The 19,964-nt window shown below is 41.2% G+C and overlaps 3 protein-coding genes across 4 annotated transcripts in view; 1 reads left to right on the forward strand and 2 right to left on the reverse strand.

Moving 5' to 3' along the window:
* Positions 1-19,964, reverse strand: part of LOC146521521 (coxsackievirus and adenovirus receptor-like) — a 209,033-nt gene that overhangs the window by 24,731 nt on the left and 164,338 nt on the right. The gene's annotated exons all lie outside the window — the stretch shown is intronic.
* On the forward strand, positions 2,844-7,562 carry LOC146521523 (uncharacterized). The gene is made up of 6 exons (XM_085154981.1): positions 2,844-3,241; positions 3,397-3,510; positions 4,406-4,535; positions 5,005-5,355; positions 5,493-5,628; positions 6,693-7,562. The coding sequence occupies exons 1-6, from the start codon at positions 3,001-3,003 to the stop codon at positions 7,437-7,439; spliced, it is 1,719 nt and encodes a 572-aa protein (XP_085011107.1). The 5' UTR covers positions 2,844-3,000; the 3' UTR covers positions 7,440-7,562.
* Positions 6,057-13,194, reverse strand: LOC146521524 (coxsackievirus and adenovirus receptor-like). 2 transcript variants are annotated; one of them, XR_014873353.1, is made up of 4 exons: positions 12,647-13,194; positions 9,856-10,209; positions 8,499-9,617; positions 6,057-8,369 (listed from the first exon to the last, which is right to left on the reverse strand). XR_014873353.1 is itself a non-coding variant. In XM_085155272.1 (3 exons), the coding sequence occupies exons 1-3, from the start codon at positions 12,717-12,719 to the stop codon at positions 9,418-9,420; spliced, it is 627 nt and encodes a 208-aa protein (XP_085011398.1). In that variant the 5' UTR covers positions 12,720-13,194; the 3' UTR covers positions 6,057-9,417. The 2 variants fall into 2 exon arrangements, 1 of the variants encoding a protein (XP_085011398.1); XM_085155272.1 differs by having other exon boundaries at positions 6,057-9,617.

Genomic DNA, 19,964 nt, shown 5'->3' on the forward strand with positions numbered 1-19,964 from the left:
TTCACTTGTTTTATAATCCAGTCATCCTTCCCTGATCTAGTAACAACCAACTAATTTGCATAATTTGCACCCACTAAGTTGACAGGACAACAGAAATGCATGTTCAAAATATTATCACAAAAGAGAATTTCCTTCATACAGTAAATTACTTGTGCTGCACCAATAATGCAGAAAGCATCTCCCAATTTACTATATTAGCAACTAAATTTATTGTCTGATCACTGGTTGGTCAAACCAGAATCTCGTTTTTTCCCTTCACAAAAGTTAAACTCTTGTCCTGCAACCTAGAGAGTTATTTGTCAGCAGTGGATACACTCAGTGTTTGATAACAAGTGTCTGTGAAATTTGCACAACTGATCTTCATTGCATGTGTGTGTGTGTTGGTAGGCAGGTTTAATGGCTGTGTGTGCAGTGGAGCTGCAGATTCAGCAGGGCATGTCCTTAAAGCTTTCCTTCACATTTCTATGTTTATGTGTGTTTGTGTGCGTTTTAGTTTTACCTTTGTTGCGATCCTACGGACTCTTTATCAACCTCCACAAGACAGCCGGCCACAGTTTTCCAACCCAATTTTCACGTGTTCTCACATTAACAACAACAGACTTCATTTTTCCTCCATGCTCTCTTCTCCCCACTTCTCACAGCTTCTGTCTCTCTCCTGAATCTGCAGCAGTGCACACTTGTGGCATGTCAGGGACCCAGTGGGCCGTTCTTCTTTCACTCTTTTCAGTCTCTTCCTTTGCCTTTTCAGCTCCCAGTATGGCAAATGTGAAACTCAGACAGTCTTCTCAAGTCCATTCACACACAGTGATGTCGCTGGTGAACCTCCGAGCTTGTGATTGGGAGCGCATACTTCCATCCATCCATGGTATTTGTACATGCTGCTGAACCCTTTAGGGTTTAGGGCAGTGTTGCTGTGTGTTCACATTGTTGAGTCTTGAAGTCGACGCTGTTGCTCTCGAACTGCATTTTGTCTTCAGGGAGAGATCGGTTGCCCTCGAAGCTTGTTCTTCAGTGTAAGGTGTACATGGAGTGAAGCTGTGTAATATTCAGCCAAATATTCAGTTGTAGTTCCAATTATGTTAATCTATCATTTTGCTCCGGCCGCTGTGCTTGTGGAGGACGCTGATCCAGTTCTGTAGCCACCTGTACAAACACACTAAAACATTTATTTAAGGATGATACTCAGTTATTTAATCATGTATTTAATTAATTCATTATGGCAGTCCTGGCGTTCCATAAGATGAAGCCTCGTGATGACCTGAAGCTTTCCATCACACTGGTCGACTCCTGGTCAAAGCATTGTGATTCATTTGCTCTACTGCGCCATCAAGTGGACGATTCAAGTGAAACAGACTCTTTGATGTGATGTGTAAACCTCTAAACTGAATAAATAAATTGTTTTCATGGTTATTTATCCCGAATATTGTCTCAGTATGTGTAGTGGCGGCACTCCGTCTCTATTTCACTCTTCTGTGCCACCTTTAGGAGTCAGTCCGGCAACATGCATTTGAAACGCGAGCAAGTCCAGGTACTTTTCTTGCAAAAAAGATGTTTATTGAAACTTTTAATTTACATGGCAAGACTCGGTCAAAAAACTGTGTTGCTTCCAGCTTATCCGACTCCCCAACTACGTAATTATGGTGTGCCCGAAGCCCAAAATACTAAAAAGCGCATTAGAATGTCGCACTTCTATATTCTATACCTTTAACAAAACAGTATTTTGAAATTAACTAGAAATTATATTCTTAACAGCAAACATGTATATTTCTCCTCTAATCATTTTACCAGTACCAATAAAATTAACCTTTAATTGGCTCTTACAGTATGTCTGACACAAAAGAGAAAGTGGAAACTATCAGGACAGAGTTTTGGTATGATTGTGTAACTGTGTAATCATGCTTATGTACATCTGGATAATCACACAAACTGTGTGGCGCTTCACTTTTTAATAAACTAAAAGACAGAAATCAGATTATAGGATCTATAGTGTTGTTTATTTATATTATGGTACTTATCTTTTGTGATATTTATTACTGTGTGCATACTTTATTAGGAGATTAAATTAAAAAATATCTTCCTTGCTGGTTCCATCGAAGAAGAAAAGCTGAAGTAACTATGTAGCACGTAGTAATCCAGTTCAACAACACAGTGTGATGGGGACAGTGTTGCCAACTCCTCAGTAAGGAAAATCGCTATTGGCTGTCCTAAAAGTCGCTAGAAGTCGCTAAATGACGTCATCACCTAATTTGCATAATTGGTCATGCTAATGTAATTGTAATCTATGTTGTTGGAGAGAGAAATAACATCGTGGAAGAGACATAAAGTGAGTAAAAAACGTCCTAAATGCATTTAGAATTTATTTAGAACTACAAATTAAATTTCTTTTAGCAATTATTGTTTTTTTTAATGTCACAAATCCAACCCTGCTCGTTAATCCGGGCTTGGACCGGCAAAAGTGACCCGAAATAGGCACTCTGGTGGAGTTACTTTGTGTGTGTGTTTATAAGTAGTTTTAAACCTTGTGATCCACAAAACAGCATAAGAGTAAAATAGTAAAAGAAGAACTGACTGCGTTACAGCACCTGCTGCTTATTGAGAGTAAAAGCGATATGCGCTTTCAGGTCTGTTTTTAGCGGGTCTGAAAACTCGCTAAATATAGCGACAAAGTCGCTAAGTTGGCAACACTGGATGGGGGAATCCGCTGTGTTTTGCTGCCCATTTTATTTCGAATCTGGCGCGAACCGGCGAGCCACTTCCTGAATCAGTCACGTGGTACGGACTGCCCGCGAGGCCTCGAACGTCACAGCACACGTAATCAAAGCGAGCCTCGATACGTGCTTCGCAAAAACTCTCCTGACACGCGCTTCGACACACAGGACATCGCTATCTTACAGGGCTTTGGCGCGTGATGTCACGTGGGTGGGCGTGGAAAGGCTTTTGGGCTGATGCGCCATATTTCGGGGCTCAAGCGACAGAGGAGCGAAAGCACACACATCAGCCATGGTTCGTAACTGCTGTGTGATCGGCTGTAATGTTCGATCACACGACCGGCAAGGGAAGAAGCTTATGAATGGAATATCTTTTCATTCTTTCCCCACCTGGAAGCAACATGAGGGAGATCGTATAGCGGAACTTACCAAAAGAAGGCGTCTAGCCTGGATAGCAGCCGTGGGACGAGTTGATCTCCAGTTCGCTTCCATCTCCAAATATCTGTTGGTGTGCTCCCGACATTTTCACTCCGGTAAGTTCTATATATGTTCACATCACTCTTTATAGCTTAATAATTTGATTGTTGATGCGCTCGGAGGTTATACAATCCGAACAAACATCGTATTGAGTGACTTTGCAGACACACGTGCTATGTAAAGATTCGCTAACTCTGTCGCACCACTGTAGGGAAGCCTGCCTATGAAATGGATCAAACAAATCCAGACTGGGTACCAACGCTACACATGAACTCCGAAAAAAGACGACGAACGCAAGGACAACAACAAAGAGCACCAGTCGGAGGTAAACATCCCTAATTCAAAAGATTGCTCTTAGTGTCCGGCAATCGCCACATAAAGTTTTGAGGATTCATACGGCCTCAATGTGAAAACCGCTGAAAATTTCCCCTGTGTGCACGGAGGACAACAATGGGTTTAAAGTAATATCTTGTCCGATTGTAAATGTAGTAGTTTGCATCTACTTTAAAATTATGGACACATAATATGACAACGAGATATTTGCAGTTCATTGATGAATGTATAACATTAATTAAAGTTTCATTCTTATTGTATTCTAATTTTTGCTATATAACTTTTGCACTGTCCACTAACTGCTGTGACAAAACTAATTTGTGTGGGACTAATAAAGGTTATCTCATCTTATAATGGCTATTATACTCCACGCACTCCAGCTGACTTAACGTGGTTTGAATGACGACCTACTCACAGTTTAGCGGCTTGAAAATAGCCAGATCTTGCACCCAGCCATTAGTAAACTGGATGCGATTTCTTATTTCGAAACTGGTAGTATTTGTAGTACTGCGCAGGGAGCAGCGAGCTCTGTTCAGGCTCCGGGAGATGACGTCACACAGGTTCGCCCCCTCCCCTCCAGGCGTCGCTATTTTGGCAGCATCCGGCTGCCGTGGTGAACGCGGCTAACCATTGTTTATAACTGTTGCGCCCCAGGTTGTACAAATAGACGAGGAAAAAGTACTTTCTTTTACCGCATTACGTGAACTAAACTGAGTAGCACCAGTGAAGGAGCCAGGAGAAGTGTTTTCATTATTTACTAGACTATCGTTGTGGTTTCTGATGAGTGCAAAACCACATAGCTGCATGCATAGTGGGCTTTATGTCGTGTTTTCTTAGTTAGCAAGCTCTAAAGTAGAAATACTGAAATGTTTATGTTTATTTTGTAGGCAAAAAGGCAGAGAAGGCATCTGCAGAGAAAATAAGAAAAATAAGACTGGATGTGCTCAACAGAAGACAGACAGCAAAGCTAAAACGGATAGCACAAATCAAGCTATCTGCAGAAGGCATCCCTGCAAGGTGAATATATCAAAGTCTTTCTCTGGGTGTAAGCAAGTAAGCATATTGAGGCTGGGTGAGGTGAGACTAATGCTACATGATAGTGAAACTGTGTTACTTTAACCCTGCTTTAGGTGGTGGGAAAGCTAAAAAAAGAAAAGCTACAATAAACACATAGAAATGATTTTAACTTTAAAACTGTTTTAAAAAGGTTCTTCTAATTCTTGGAGCTGTTTAAACCCTTAGCACATAATGCACTCTTTATTAATCACATTTTCACCTACTGTGCATTTATACACCTGTCTGAATTGAATCATTAGTTATTATTAATCTTGCCACAGCGTGCCTTTTGTTCTGTCGCCTCCCCACCCTCTTGATTCTGACTGTAATAAGGGAGTTTTTCCTTCCCCACTGTCACCAAAAACATGGCCCATTTTCTACAAAAATCAACAAAAAAGAATGAACATGATTTTGTTTTCTCTCTTATCAGGGAGCCAGCAGCCAAGGATGCAGGACCAACAGCCCTTGATGGTCGAAGGCGGCTTATTAAAGATGCCGTCCCGACACTTTTTCAGTGGAATGATTATAAAGTTGAACCAACGCAGAGTAGTGTTTGGGAGAGAACGGAGCGACCCCCTGAACTAGTCACTCATCCTGGGGATCAAGGTCAGCACAGCGTTACAAGAGATCATGACTACTGCCCAGTCCCTGAGCCATCAGCAGAAGACCTGTCCAAAGACGTGGAGAGTCTGAGGAAGGAAATACAGGAGTTGCGTGTCCAGCGAGAGTTTGGGTTGCAGCGGTTTGCTGGCTCTGACACTGACATCCAATTCTATACCAGGTACATCGAAGTTAAATTTCAAGTGTTTCCAGTCTTCATGGAAACAACATAGATATTTACTTTTTATCTGCTGACTGTATGTTTCATGTGTGATGTTAATTAATGATTGACACGATGTTTGTCTCTCTTGTGAATAGATTTCCAAGCTATAATCATTTGGTGGCGTTCTGGGTTTTGATTGAGCCTTGCATCTATAAAATGATCCGGGCTTCAAGAGTCAAGTCAGCTGCCAACACGGACGAAGAAGTTTTGACACCTGCACGCACACAAACGGTAGGCTATAGCTTTGTTGGTAGTTAGAACTAGAGGTGCGATGGCGTTGTGTTTATGTAGCGTAATTTTTGGGCTACAAGCCACTACTTTTTGCACAAGCTTTGAACCCTTTCAGTCAGGTGCAGCTTTTCTATGGATTGTTCATGATTTTTGTGATATCATAAGAGGATTTGTTTTGTTTGTTCCGCTGTTGTACGGCACTACGTTGGCTGGTAGAAGGGCATGTGATCAGACACACAGTATCGGGGGATAAGAGTGGTATGTTGGTCACATGTCCGTCCGAAAGGCAACGTAGTCCCGTACGAAGTGGCGCGAAAAACAAACTTGACTAGCCAGAGGAGTATTACAGGAGCAAAGGAAGCTTTCATTCACAAACCATCAGTATGGCAAACAAAAGAAATGCATATGATGCAGCTTTCAAATTAAAGCTCTCAGCGAGGGAAAATAGAGCCTTGGTATAAACGAATCAATGGTGAGACGTTGGAGACGCCAGCGTGACGAACTGGCTCAGTCCAAAAAGACGAAAACAGCTTTCAGAGGAAATAAGAGCAGATGGCCCAAATGTATTGAAGACTGGGTGAACACACAGAGAGCAAATGGGTGAGGTGTTTCAACTGTGCAGATCCGACTGAAAGCCAAAACAGTCGCCAACGAAAAGCACTGTCCATCAGGGCGCGGACGACTGTGTGTCAGCAACTCCTTCCCGACTATGCAGAAAAAATAACAAACTTGCGCAAATTCACACTAAGAAGGATAAACGAATATTCCATCGGACCGGACGAGATCATAAACATGGATGAAGTGCTGTTGACATTTGACCTGCCTCTTAGTAGGACTGTTAACAAGTCCTACTAAGACTTGTCCTACAACTCATATGAGGATGTTTGCAGTTTGTATCTAAAGATAATAAAAACAACTTTATTAAGTAAAATTCAACCCTGACAGTACAGTGTGGTGTGCATAACCATTACAGCAATCTTACAAAACATTTATCCAAGAAAAGCATGATCTTACTAGTTCATAGCTTAAGGAGTAACATTTTCCCTTTTGTTTTAACCTTTCAGAGGCAGCTGCTCCAGCCAGTCGACGAGTTCTTTCTTTTCCTGGTTTTCCTGTCTGTTGGTCTGAAGGAGAGGGACCTGGCTCATCGATTCAACATACACCAGTCCACAGTGAGCCGCATCATTGCAACATGGACAAGTTTCCTTGCCACTGCACTGGGGTCTCAGTGCATCTGGCTTACACGTGCAGAAGTGCAAGCTTACCTCCCTGAGGAATTCAAAGGTTTCTCAGACACCCAGGTGATCCTTGACTGTGCAGAGCTGAGGTGTCAGACACCATCCTCACCACTTCTCCAGAGTGAAACGTACTCTTCGTACAAATCCCGCTGCACGATGAAAGCCCTGGTTGGCATAGCTCCACATGGTCCAGTCACATTCATCTCTGATCTGTACGCAGGTTCGGTTAGTGACAAGGAACTATTCAAACAATCAGGCATTGCTGAGAAGTTGACTGAAGACATGGCAGTGATGGTAGATAAGGGCTTCCTGATCACAGATCGTTGTAAATGCAAAGTGTACCGCCCACCTTTTGTATCTAAGCAGAAGAAGAAGAACCAGGTTAAGGAGACGCAGGCCACAGTCAGACTCGGGCTACATGTGGAGCGAGTCATTAGGAGGATCAAACAGAACAAACTTTTTGATGGCATCATCACCATGTCACCTGTTTACAATATCAACCAACTGTTTGCAGTAGCATGTATGCTGTCAAATTACCAGAACACAGCATTTGTTAAAAAACAGGTTAAGTGAGACGAGATGGAGTTGTCCCAAGACACCCGTGCAAGTAACTTATGCTGGATATGGAGCTTTAAATACTTACTATGTAAATAAGTGTTCAGTGTTTTAATGTTTTTGATACCGTTGCTAAAATAAGAGTTTGATTTCATACAACAGTAAAATGTTTTTTAAAAATTTCTTAAATGTTCTGCCAATAAAATATCACTTTGTTCAGTCCAGGCTGAAGGATCTGTTTTTCTTTGTGCTGTTGATTTCACTGTTCATTTTTCAAACACGGGTATTTTGATGCATATATGTGTAGAAAAAGAAATAGTCGGCTTATGCACATCTGTATCCATGTATATTATTTGCACTAGGTAGTCCTTCGATGCCCACACAACTGAGGCTCACAACAGTTTGGATCATTTTAGTTGAGCTGTGTGTCCTTGTTATTTTTCTTTAAGAGTTCAAAATGTGTTCATACATATAAATATAAAGTGTTATCTTCATTTTCATTTCAAAAAGTATTTGCTGCTCCCAGTGTTTTCTTTTGCGTGGAAACTGGGTCCAAATGGGTCTTTGGATGTGAAAGGTTGCAGACCCCTGATCTAGACCAAAACACAAAATTTTCTTCTACAAGGCCTGATATCCATGTACGAGGACATTAAACTGCTACTTTATCAAAATGTCAAACAAATGTCCCTGTATGTGGATAGAATAGAACAGAATAGAATTAAATAGAATTCAACTTTATTGTCTTTGCACATGTCACAGGTACAAGGCAACGAAATGCAGTTTGCACCCATCCAGAAGTGCTTTCTCCGTGATGTAGATATATTACAATATATATTAGCAATAATATAGATGTTGCGGCTCCTCCAACCAATGGCCGCGGCAGGCTAAACATGAGGACACAGATGACGCGCAACAATAAACACATAAAATACACTTCTGTACCATTTGCTCCTTTTATTCCACATGCAACTGTCCAATATACAAATCAGTGCCTGGGATTAACTATTAAACAAATGCACAGACCACAAACAAATAACTACAACACCAATAACTGCACTAACTACTATGCCAAATTACAACTTGGTCTATGGCATCAATTAGTGCACAAATATACAAAAATCATCAAGTTACAGTCAAAAATACATCAAAATCATTCAAGGTGAAGTCACGACTGACACAAACAATAAGAATAATAAGAGCAAAATTCAAGCTTACACGACTGAAGCTGGAGGTTGTTTTGGTCACTTTAAAGCTGAATTGACAGGAACACTGAGACATGTCAGTAATGCTGCTGCTGCTGCTTTAATGTTGATAGATGCTATTGGCTTGTTTGTAGCCACAGAAAAAAATGCTTTTTTTCCCAGACTGTAGTGTCAGTGAAGTCAGGGACCTTTGTGGGGTGTTGGTGGCCTTCTGTCTCTGTGATCAGCAGCAGATTCATAATTCAGCTGTAGAAAGATCTCAGACATTTGATTCTGCGGTTCACTGGGAGGACAATGTGAATCTCGACTGTGTTGTTTATAATTTCTATAGATCAAAAAAGCAGCAACAGCAACAACGACACCAGTATTGCACCATTAGTACCTGTTTCCCTGCTCCAAACAGTTTGAAACCCTCCCAATGTCTTTAGACTTTAACAGGATCTCTGAGAAGCAGAAATCACATATTCAGCACCATTCCCTTTTCTTCTTTTACAGATCAAATCATTCGGTACGAGAACAAACACACCAAAACTGACAGACTCACTATCAGTCCCACAAACCCTCCATGTCCTCCTGGAGGACCTGCAGGTGAGAAGAAGGTGTGAGCTGGTGGTGAGAGAAGAACAGAATCCAGGATTGAAGTCAGTTTTTCATTCACAGAAATAAATCCCCTTCATAAAAACCCTGAAAACTAAATGTTGGGCTCTTTTCATGATAAACACGTCCTCAGATCTGTTTGTTCCTGTGCTGAGTGACACGCTGGGAATTTGGAGCAACAGAAGGAGACTCAGAGCTCAGGTGGAAAAGCTCTGAGGCATTTCAAACATTTCAACAGGAGGCTGGTATAAATCCTGATCCTGCTTCTTATGTTTTCTGTAGATCAAAAATCCAGAAACAGCAGCAACAAGAAGCACAGCGGGAACTACCAGACCAGCTATTAGTCCAACAGATCCATCCTCCTTCCCTCCATCCTCTGTGTCTCCTCCTGACTGACCTGCAGGTGAGAAACAGGTGTGAGGTGTCAGCTGTCAGGTAGGTGATGAGTGAAGAACAGAACAGAATCCATTTCCTCTTCAAACTGCTGTCAGACATTATCTACTGCACTCTGATCACATCACTCAGACCGGCTGCTTTCTACAAAGTCTCATCAACAACATCTTTAGAAACAAACATCAACAACCAGGAAGCAGCTTCACCTCTGATCACACACACACTCAACTCTACTCACTCACCTGGAGGAACAACATGAAGGTAGACGATGCTGATGGGGTCAGTATTCAGGTTAGCTCTCTTCCTGCGGCTGGTTTCTTTCTGGACGACACGACACTCGTAAGTTCCAGCATCAGCAGTCGTCACATTGTACAGAATCAAAGACACGTCTCCGTCCTTCATCTGTCTGTCCTGCAGATCCACCCGGTTCTTAAAAGATGGATGCTGGTCCTCAGGATCAAACTGCTCATCGCGATAACAAAGGACATATTCCGTCTGCAGGTCAGGTCTGCTCCACTCCATAACTATGATTTTGTTGTTGTTTGGAGCTCGACATGGCAGACTGATGTTCTGTCCAGCTGTGATGTTTATCTGGACTGAATGAGAGGACACAGTTTGGGTTGTAGACATTAAAAAGCTAATTTACTCCTTTCTGCAATTTAATCATCAAGAGCTGCAAACAGACTGACATCTGGTGAAATAGATGAATTACAGCACACACAGGATATTGAAATTTAGCACACAGTGATGTGTGTTATCAAAGGAGACTGTTTAAATCTGTGGAGAATTCAGCAACAGTAAAGTCTGTGGTCGCTTCCTTGTGTAGTATGAACAGAGGTTTTTATCAGTAGGAAAAGCTCTAAAGCCTCTGTAAATACAGTTAAAATCTAAAATTTCTTCTTGTGCATGTTTGTGATGAACAGTAGCTCAACCTAGTTAAGAATTATAAATGACTTAAAGTGCACATTCGGGCTCTGTGCTACATGCACACATTTCTGCCATTCAAAGAAACTTTGTAAATAGTTTATTTTATGTAATATTCAATACTGAAGTATTTGATAAAAGCCTTATTTTTATGCATTTGCTACTACTATGAAGAACACATGAGAATTAAGGCATGGACAAGTTGGAAAGAGGCTGCTCACTGTACGTTTTTGCATGTTTCTTCGCATTTGTTGTGCCAAAGTAGTTACCTCCAGCAAAAACAGTTTCCCCATCCACAAGAGCGTACAGAGGAGGAGGAGACACTTGCCTGGCTACGTTTCTTTACTTGTTAGTGATCTGAAGTCGTTGAAACAAATCACAAAAGCTGGAAAAACGCATTTTAATGCTATTTTCATGATATTGTAATGTACCTTGCGGTAGACTATTTACCTTAAACGTTGCACTACAATAATCTGATGGGAACAGTTTGTTCAGACAAAGACTTTGATACTATAATACTGTAAAACCAGACGCAAGCATGTCATCACATCGCACCCCAGTGAATTAACCTGGGTTTATCCCTCTATAGATTTTATCAGGTTGTGTGGCTGCATCTGCCAAAATGTGTGCGTCCCCCTCCTATAATGCACATTAGCAAGGTTTCCTTTTGAAACTAAAAACTAAAGATAAATACACAGATCTTTTTCAGTAACAGGGGGTTTCAGAAATTTGCAAGTCAGTTCTGTTACTGTGGTTTTTGGTTATAATCTGATTTATTTAGCAAATAAACCTTTGAGGTAGCAGCTCTAATGTGCATTATAAAAGGATAAACCCAGGTTAATTCACTGGGGTGTGATGTGATGACATGATCACGTTTGGTTTTACACTATTATAGTATCCAAGTCTTTGTCTGAACAAACTATTCCCAACATGTTATTGCAGTGCAACGTTTAAGGTAAATAGTCTAATATCTAATATTTAAATGCATTCACGGAAAAGAGTGTGATGTTTTTCAGCTTTTGCGATTTATTGCTGCGACTTCAGATCAGGCTACAGAAACAGAGGTACCGGTGTTGTGCCAAAAAGTGATTGTCTGCCAAAAACTGATTTCCAGTGTTTCTGTGTATTTTTTATGTGTAATATCTTTACGTATGTTCGTAAATAGACTTCGGTGAACAGGGTTTACAAAGGGGTTACATAAAGAATTAAAAAATTATCTGTTTTTTAAGTATCTTTACAACTCTACTTACATTATAACCAATCCGGTCCTTTATCCCCACTTAAAATATTTTTACTGAACTATTGTAATATTTGCTGCCATTTCTGCTGTCCTTTGGCCAACTTACTCTTACAAAACACATTTTTAATGTTAATGAGATTTTTTTACTGCATAAATAAAGGTTATATAAAAGTCACTGCCAAAAACTGATTGCGTCTTCTATCTTGTTACAAGAATGTTGTTTGTGGCTCAAGATGACTTTATGTCATCCATAAGGGATGCATTTTACATATGTTTAACATATTATAGCCCAACAAGTTACTTATAGCACTTTAAATATCAGCAATCGCTTTTTGGCAAATACCGGAAATCAGTTTTTGGCAGACAATCACTTTTTGGCACAACACCGGTAACCCTTCCTGCTTTCACATCATCACGTGATCCTAGTCTGATAACCCCCTATGCCGGCCTGCATGCGTTCCCACATAACAGACATTAATAACAGACATAATAACTTATGTTGCCCGTACGATCGACACCCCAGCCTTAGAGGCTGCAAATCGTCTATGACAGCAGACCTGCAACTGCAAGAGAACATGCCGGTCGAGGCCTGAGAATGGCTGGTGTGTCGATCCGAGGGAGGAGTCAGTTTGGAAAAGTTGCTTTTTTTGAGAATTTGCATTAAGTGATAACCCCACTCTTTCTTCATACGTTAAATGTGCAGTTCTTCCCACCCGTAACTGAATCAGAATAGGTGAAGCGATATTTAAGTGTACTTTTACAAATTTTGTATAACCGATCTACAGTGATATAGTAATGTCAGACTGGTATAAATTGAACACCAACCAACGCACCGAGGAGGAACGTCTTAACAAATAACCCCAACTTACCGTTAAACGCAGACACCAAAACCACAGTGGAGATCGAGAGGAGTGCAGCGAGAATCAATGGCTTCGTAGCCATAATTCCTTTGCGTTAGATTCGTCAGGAAGCATACAATTCCACTTGGGCACCGGTAACGTCACAGGGCACCGTACGCTCCAGTGCGGGGCTCCACCCCTTACGTCCTACGCCTCGAGATGACATTTGCCGTCGCCATCCTTGTTCCAAAAAGGACTTGTGAGTGGTCAGGGCGTGCCTGAACCTCTCTCCATAGTCCGCGGTGGGACGCAGACGTTTCACCTGCTCGTCCTGTTCCATTGGAAAGCCTTTCGCATATTCCAAATATATCTAAAAATAATCTCCCAATCTGAAAATATAAAGAAAAGCCGAAGCAGCACGGACTCGCAGCACTGACGGGGAAGTCCCGACTGAGGGAACAGCTGACTGTGGTTGGTGTTTTCTGCACTGGGAGGAGGAGCTAACGTTTTGGCCCAGCTGGTTTCTGAAGTCACGCGGAACCAATCAGACTGGAATTCAGTTATCTGATAGACATTCATGCTCCAGAGTCTCCACCCGTGGAAAACAAATGTCGAAATACAAACAGAAGCAAATGAGAATATAAATAAAGAAATTTATGTTATTTTCTAGTTCATCCTAAAGACACACACACACACACACACACACACACACACACACACACACACACACACACACACACACACACAGGTGGTTAAAATGTTCTGATTGTTATATGTTATTCTCTTTAGTTGTAAAGTGATCTGTGCCCTAGTCTCCAATGAGACAGTGCTGGTGAGAGTAGTTATTCCTCCGTTACACCACAAGAGGGAGTATCTCCTGAAATGAGGAGCTTTAGTGCGAGTAAACAAGCCACTCGCCATACTGCAGTGCGCCTAACAAAAGCTGTGTGAGACTGTGTAACGGCGTAGATTTGGCATGGACGGAAGGGACATGTCCCCACCAGTAATTTGATCTCTTCGAGTAAAGAAAATCAAACCCGATAGAAAGAAAAAAAGCGATCTGTCAGCGTCTCATTCACCCAGCGGTGCAGAAAGAGTTAAATTACGTTCTCTACTGGAGTCCTAGTCATGTGACAAATATGGCAAACGTGATTGGCTGTGCCTTTCAGAGAGCTCTGTTTAGTTTTAGCAGCGGCAAACCTGCGCTGCGAGGAAGAGAGGAGGACAACAGCAGAAAGGAAGAACCTGGATATAAGAAAGTATTTTTCAAAGAAACCTGTAAGTCACTTAAAGCCAAATTAATTCATAAAATGCGTCCGTCATAATCAGTGTTGGGTAAGTTACTTTAAAATAGTAACTTAGTTACATTACTAGTTACTTCTATCAAAAGTAACTCAGTTACTTCAAGTTACTCGTTACTTTCAAAGTAACTAGTTACTAGGGAAAGTAACTTTGGTTTTACTCAGAATTCTCTTGTTAATGTGTTGCTTCCACAACTTTGCCAGTCTTCTAGCTTGCTTACTTGCCACAAGTGCACTGTGCCACCTACCAATAGAAAGGAAAAGATAATGTGCATATTTCCACGAGAGAAATCCCACGCCTGGACCGTCATTGACTGCTGCCATGATTCTAGCCTACGTCACAGCGTCATGTGCGCCTTTTACATCCAACACAAAAACTGCAGTCGTGGTGCTTTGATTGTACTCAGAACTCAGAAATTCTGCCTTCTGAATAGGAAGATGTAGGTAACACCAGATAAACAAACAAGAGAGCCGATCAGCTGATCATTGATCAGTTTTCATGATTGAAGTAGAAACGGGAGAGGGAGGGGGGAGAATGAAAGAAGAAGAGGCAGCTGTGCAGCAAAGACACAGAATAACTCCAGCTTTGTGCCTTTTTCATTGTAGCTGAAGTCCGGGACAAATTGTTCCTTTTCACCTCAATAAGAAACGCGTAATATTTTCTCTGAATACCAGACGGGACGGTTGGCAACTCTAATAACTTATGAACAAAATAAAGTTCAGCATCATTAACATCATAGCACCCACCCAGCTGTATAGAAACTCCGTCATGCTAGCTAGTACGCAGTACGGAAAAAGTCAGCACAACGAAAATAAACTCCACCTAAACTCGGTTTATATCTGACCCAGATAGACTGCAGGTCATAACTCCTTACCTGAAGTTCACACTTGGACCGGCGGCCGCCTCGGGTCTCTTTTCCTTCGTCCCCTTTCCCTCATCCACCTGCTGCCTCCACCACTTGCTAATGTTACAGAATCTGTGGAAGCTCCGCGATAGCCACCACACGAAGTAACGAGTAACGAGCCTATCTAAATCCCAGTAACGACTAACGCGTTCCTGATTTTGGCATAATAGCTAGTTACCGTGCTCGTTACCACAATAATAACGTAGTTACTGTAACGCGTTACTTAATAACGCGTTAGTCCCAACACTGGTCATAATAACATTACAGGCTATGCTAGGCTTTGGCCCACATCAGTCTAAAATTGTATGTAACTAAGAATAACGTGTTTTGTAAACTAACTGCACAACAGTCAGCACTATTAGTTATCCCAGTCTCTGAGCAGCATTTCTAATTTTGATTGAAACTGTCAGAGAAAACGGAGCCTCGAGCAAGCCAGGATATTAGTTTACAGAGGCTGTTAAAATTATATGTCTAACGTTAAAATGTTGGTGACACAATAATTTCATCCTAATGGTAATGATATTTTCATAGGGTTAATTTTTGAGACAAAATATCATGAGGTAGTCATGATTGTGCAAATATTCCACCTTGTAGTGCAGTTTGCACAAATTGTTTTTAAAATGCACTCACCCTACAAACATTACTGACGAGTCAAGATCTGCACAAACTGACAGAAACACTGAAGCAGCTACACATTTTATTCTTATTGTCATGTATGTCCTTAAAGTCATATTCTTTTATTGTCATAACTGTATTTGAAGCTATTTTTATTTTTGTATGATACCTGATTTATATGGAATATGACTGAAGTAAACTAAAGTCTAAAATACATTTGTTTAATAGTAATTTAACTTTTATATAATTCACATATAAAACTATGAATTGTAATTTTAAATAGTTTAAAATTACAATTCCCCACAAATGCCAAAACCAAAGCTACGCCCTTGGTACTATGTCTATATATTTGCTGAATATACAGTAAAGGCGGACTCACAAAGCCACACTGGTTTCTATTTATTTTAATCTAAATTTGCAACACAACCATGATCCCGAATTTGATACGTATTCAAAAAAATGAACGTTTCAAAAAAGGATCTGTCTGCTGCTGTAACCCAGATTGTGCTCTCTCTGCTGTGACCATATGCACACATGCAAATCTAACATAGGAGAATTAAACGCACAACAGTGGTAAATGGCGTGCATTTGTATAGCGCTTTACTCAGTCCCTAAGGACCCCAAAGCGCTTTACACTACATCCAGTCATCCACATACCGGTGATGGCAGCTACATTGTAGCCACAGCTGCCCTGGTGCGCACTGACAGAGGCGAGGCTGCCGGACACTGACAACCACCAGTAGGCAAACATGGGGTTAGTATCTTGCCCGAGGATATTTGGCATGGCATGCCTGGGATCGAACCACTGACCTTCTGATTAGTGCTCTGCCGCAGCTACAGCCACCCCGAACACGATGTGGGCGGGGGACTCATGGCAATAAAGTCAAAATTTAGCAGCAGAAACAGCAGCTAAAAGTAACAGAGATCATTTTATTGTTATAGACTAAACAATGTAGAAGATGTATTGAAGCGATTTAAATAATTTCACAGCTTCAGTGATGTAGGAGCCATAATTGAATGTATTGAATTTTTTGATGATCACTGGGTTTTCATTTGTTTTGGTTGTTATGGTGATGTGTAATGGGAGTCACGTGGGTGCTAGCGGTGAGATTAAGAGGGCGTTGTCAGTCTGTCATTCACTGGTCTTGATTTTGACAGAGAGGAGGGCTGGGTAGCCGTAGTTTTTGTTGACCGCTGCACAACATGTTTCGTCTTGTTATATTAGAGCCTGTGACGTTGTAAGAGTCCAAATCGCGAGATGACATTACTCTGTAAACACTTTAATAAACAAGAAAACAATTCCACCTCTCGCATTATTGCGTAAACTTGACAGCGCGTCAGGCAAATAGGCGGGCTCCATCCCTGGCCTCTAGCGACTGTGGAAGTCGCTACAAGTGATAAAACAAGACAGCAGGTGGCAGCACATGTCCTTTCTTTAGACGTTATGATCACAGCCACTCTTATTCTAAACGTAAGCTGTCTGCCCTGCTCACACTTCAAAGCTCAGCGGGATCCATGCTACTCTAAACCAAAAACTTTTTTGCCGGAGTAGAGGGGACCTTATGTCACATATAGAGCTGTCAGGTATGGTAGGAGGAAAAGATGGAGACCACAAAGAAGATTGATGGATGTAGGAAAATAATTAATAATCACTAATGTCTACTATTTACTATTAATTATATATAGTAGTGTCTGGATTAAAAAAGTGTATGTGTAAGAGACAGAAATACTTCATGTTAACATCAACCCATGGGCTATGTTGTATAAGACACTGGCTGACATTGCTAAGGATAGGTATGAAACCTTCATCCAACTGTGGGAACCTTGTATGAATTTTGTTAGAAAGATGGAAATCTGAGTGCAGGAGGTTTGTGTTAACTGTGTGTGTGGTTGAATATGTTTAATAAAATAAGTCTAATAGAATTTAAAAAATCAAGCACTAGTTTATTTTCAGTGATGTGAACTTAGACAGGAATAATACACAATAATGTCGCATTTTTATTGCCTCAATCTTATAAGAATGTGTTTGTTTGTTTTCTGAGACAATTTAAAAACATTCAGCCTAACATCATAGTTGTATAGTTGACCAGAGCTGACCTGGAAGATCTATGTCCTTGTTTCTGGAATGAGCGATTTGATCCAGACAACCAGCATTCAGTTAAAGGATTATTCTATTCTATTCTATTCTATTCTATTCTTCTTTTAGGAATCGGAAGGATCTGCAGGACAGAGAGATGAAGGATGGAGGTGTGTCTTTGATTCTGAGCTAGTATGTCCAGAGGATGATACGCAGCACCAGATAAAGCCAGTGCAGCCAAGTTAAAGTATAGTGTGGCTCCAACTGCTCCGTATGTCTCATTCTCTCTGAAACACCTCCCATAAACTTAAGACTCTGCTCCCACCATCATTTCAGTATTATGCAAACCTCAGGTGAGTTTCCAAAAGTTGATTCTGTTCATCTGGACGTAGCGTTTTGTGGGAGAAACGTTTCAAGTGACTTCTTCAGTCTCATGACTGCAGGTTTCCCCAATCTTATAAAAAGGTGAGTTTTGTTTGCACCTTACATTAAACATTTGTATGAGTTTTGTTTGAGTCTTGAGGTACTGTTGTCTTTTCAGTTTCATTTATAAGTGCTTCGGTATAGATGGTCCTCACTTTAAATTAGGTCACACTAAATACTTTGATCCACTGTGTAACACCATCTGAAAGAGTCTGACTGACAACATCCCACAGTCCAGCCACACGCAGGTGAACGTTCCTTATCTGAAACTTTTTTTATTATTATTTTTTTACTTGCACAGAAATGTACAACAATTATGGCAATCTCTACAAAGATTCTATTTTCCCAACATGAAATAGTATCAGAACAGGCTGAATTCCAACATATAGAAGATAGATAATGAACAGGAAGTACAAACAACAACAAATAAATAAATAAAATCAAACCCCAAACAGAATCAACGCAAACAAACACAACAAAACAACAACAAACAAAGAAAAAAAGACATTATACCTTAGGGGTTTTCTAGCAGATCTAGTTCAATAATCATATGATTCAGAACCAGAGCTTGTTTTTTGTCCATAAATTTAACAGATGAGAGGAAGAGGCAGAGTTCTTTGTGAAAAGTAAAAAAGGTTGGCTTTGTTTTCAGAAAATGACATTAGTGAATGAAGAATTTGTTCCTTATCTAAAACAGGAGAGGAATTTCTCTTCCGGGATGGAAACCACGCCGGCCAGAAGAACAAGGAGGGGGCTCCTGTCGCAGACCTGTCTCCTGCTGACAGCGCGTCACCGCACAGTCCCGCCCCACTCCACACCTGAACATGGCCTCCCTCGTAGCACCGCCACATGCAGGCAGAGGGACACCCCTGCCCTGCTGTGAATTGCGGCCATTGCCACCCACTGTTGCTGTTCCTGCCGTTGGGACTGGATCGCCGAACGACTCGTGGCCCCCCAAAGTCAGGCAGCTGGTCCTCCAACACATGTGCGGGCTTACACGCGTTTCTTTTTCTCCTCCTCACCTTTCGTGCGTCGCTCCTCTGCGCTCACTATCCCCTTTCACAAAGCAGGAACTCCAGCAACACTTGAGGGAAGATGAACAACTTTAATAATTGACCAACGCGTTTCGGCTTGTGGCCTTCATCAGGCTCACTATCCCCTTTAACAGGTCAGTCTGGCAGCTGATAGGCCACCTCGGGGAACGCCCCCACCTCACAAGGGCCTACAATTGTCTGCTTAGTCCACAGTGGATTAGAAGAATATTGTGCAACAACACTAAAATACACAATATAAATATCACAATAAAATCATGCAAATAAAATCAACACTATGTACCAATACACATATTGATAAAACATAAAAACACAAATTTCCACTGCGTGTCAGCCTTTAGTTATGAAGCATCATATTTAACCCTTATTACTGGTTGATTGTTGGACTGCTAGCAGTACTTAGCATAATTACTGTGCCTACTATTTTAAAGAAGCATATCAACAGCAGTGTTGGGAAGGTTACTTTTAAAATGTATTCCATTACAGATTACAGAGTACATGCCCCAAAATGTATTCTGTAATGTATTCCGTTACGTTACTCAATGAGAGTAACGTATTCTGAATACTTTGGATTACTTAATATATTATCATGCTGTTTACAACTACATGAATGTACTATTGCTGTGATTTATTACTGTTACTGAAGGTCGGCGGCTCTGAACCGTAGTAAAGGGACCTCTGGCTAATACGGTGGGTTCTGTGTCGGCTCGTAGCCGAAAACTAGCTTTACTTTGTTGTCTGGGTCAACTTTGCTAGCGAGAGACAGAGAGAAGCGTTGAAAGGCTGCTCCAACAGAACTTATTGTTTTTGGAGGAAAACACGAACACGGTGTACAGTCGAGTCTTAATAGCTTACTTACAACTGGGCTCGTCAGGCACTCTTCTTGGCTGCAGTGGTTATTATTATATTTACATGCTTCCAGCTCCCGTTTTTGCTCGATGACAGCTCGTACTTTTCCTTTTTCTCCCTCCCTCG

The sequence above is a fragment of the Neolamprologus multifasciatus genome, chromosome 3, assembly GCF_963576455.1.
Source record: "Neolamprologus multifasciatus chromosome 3, fNeoMul1.2, whole genome shotgun sequence".
NCBI classification, from domain to species: domain Eukaryota; kingdom Metazoa; phylum Chordata; class Actinopteri; order Cichliformes; family Cichlidae; genus Neolamprologus; species Neolamprologus multifasciatus.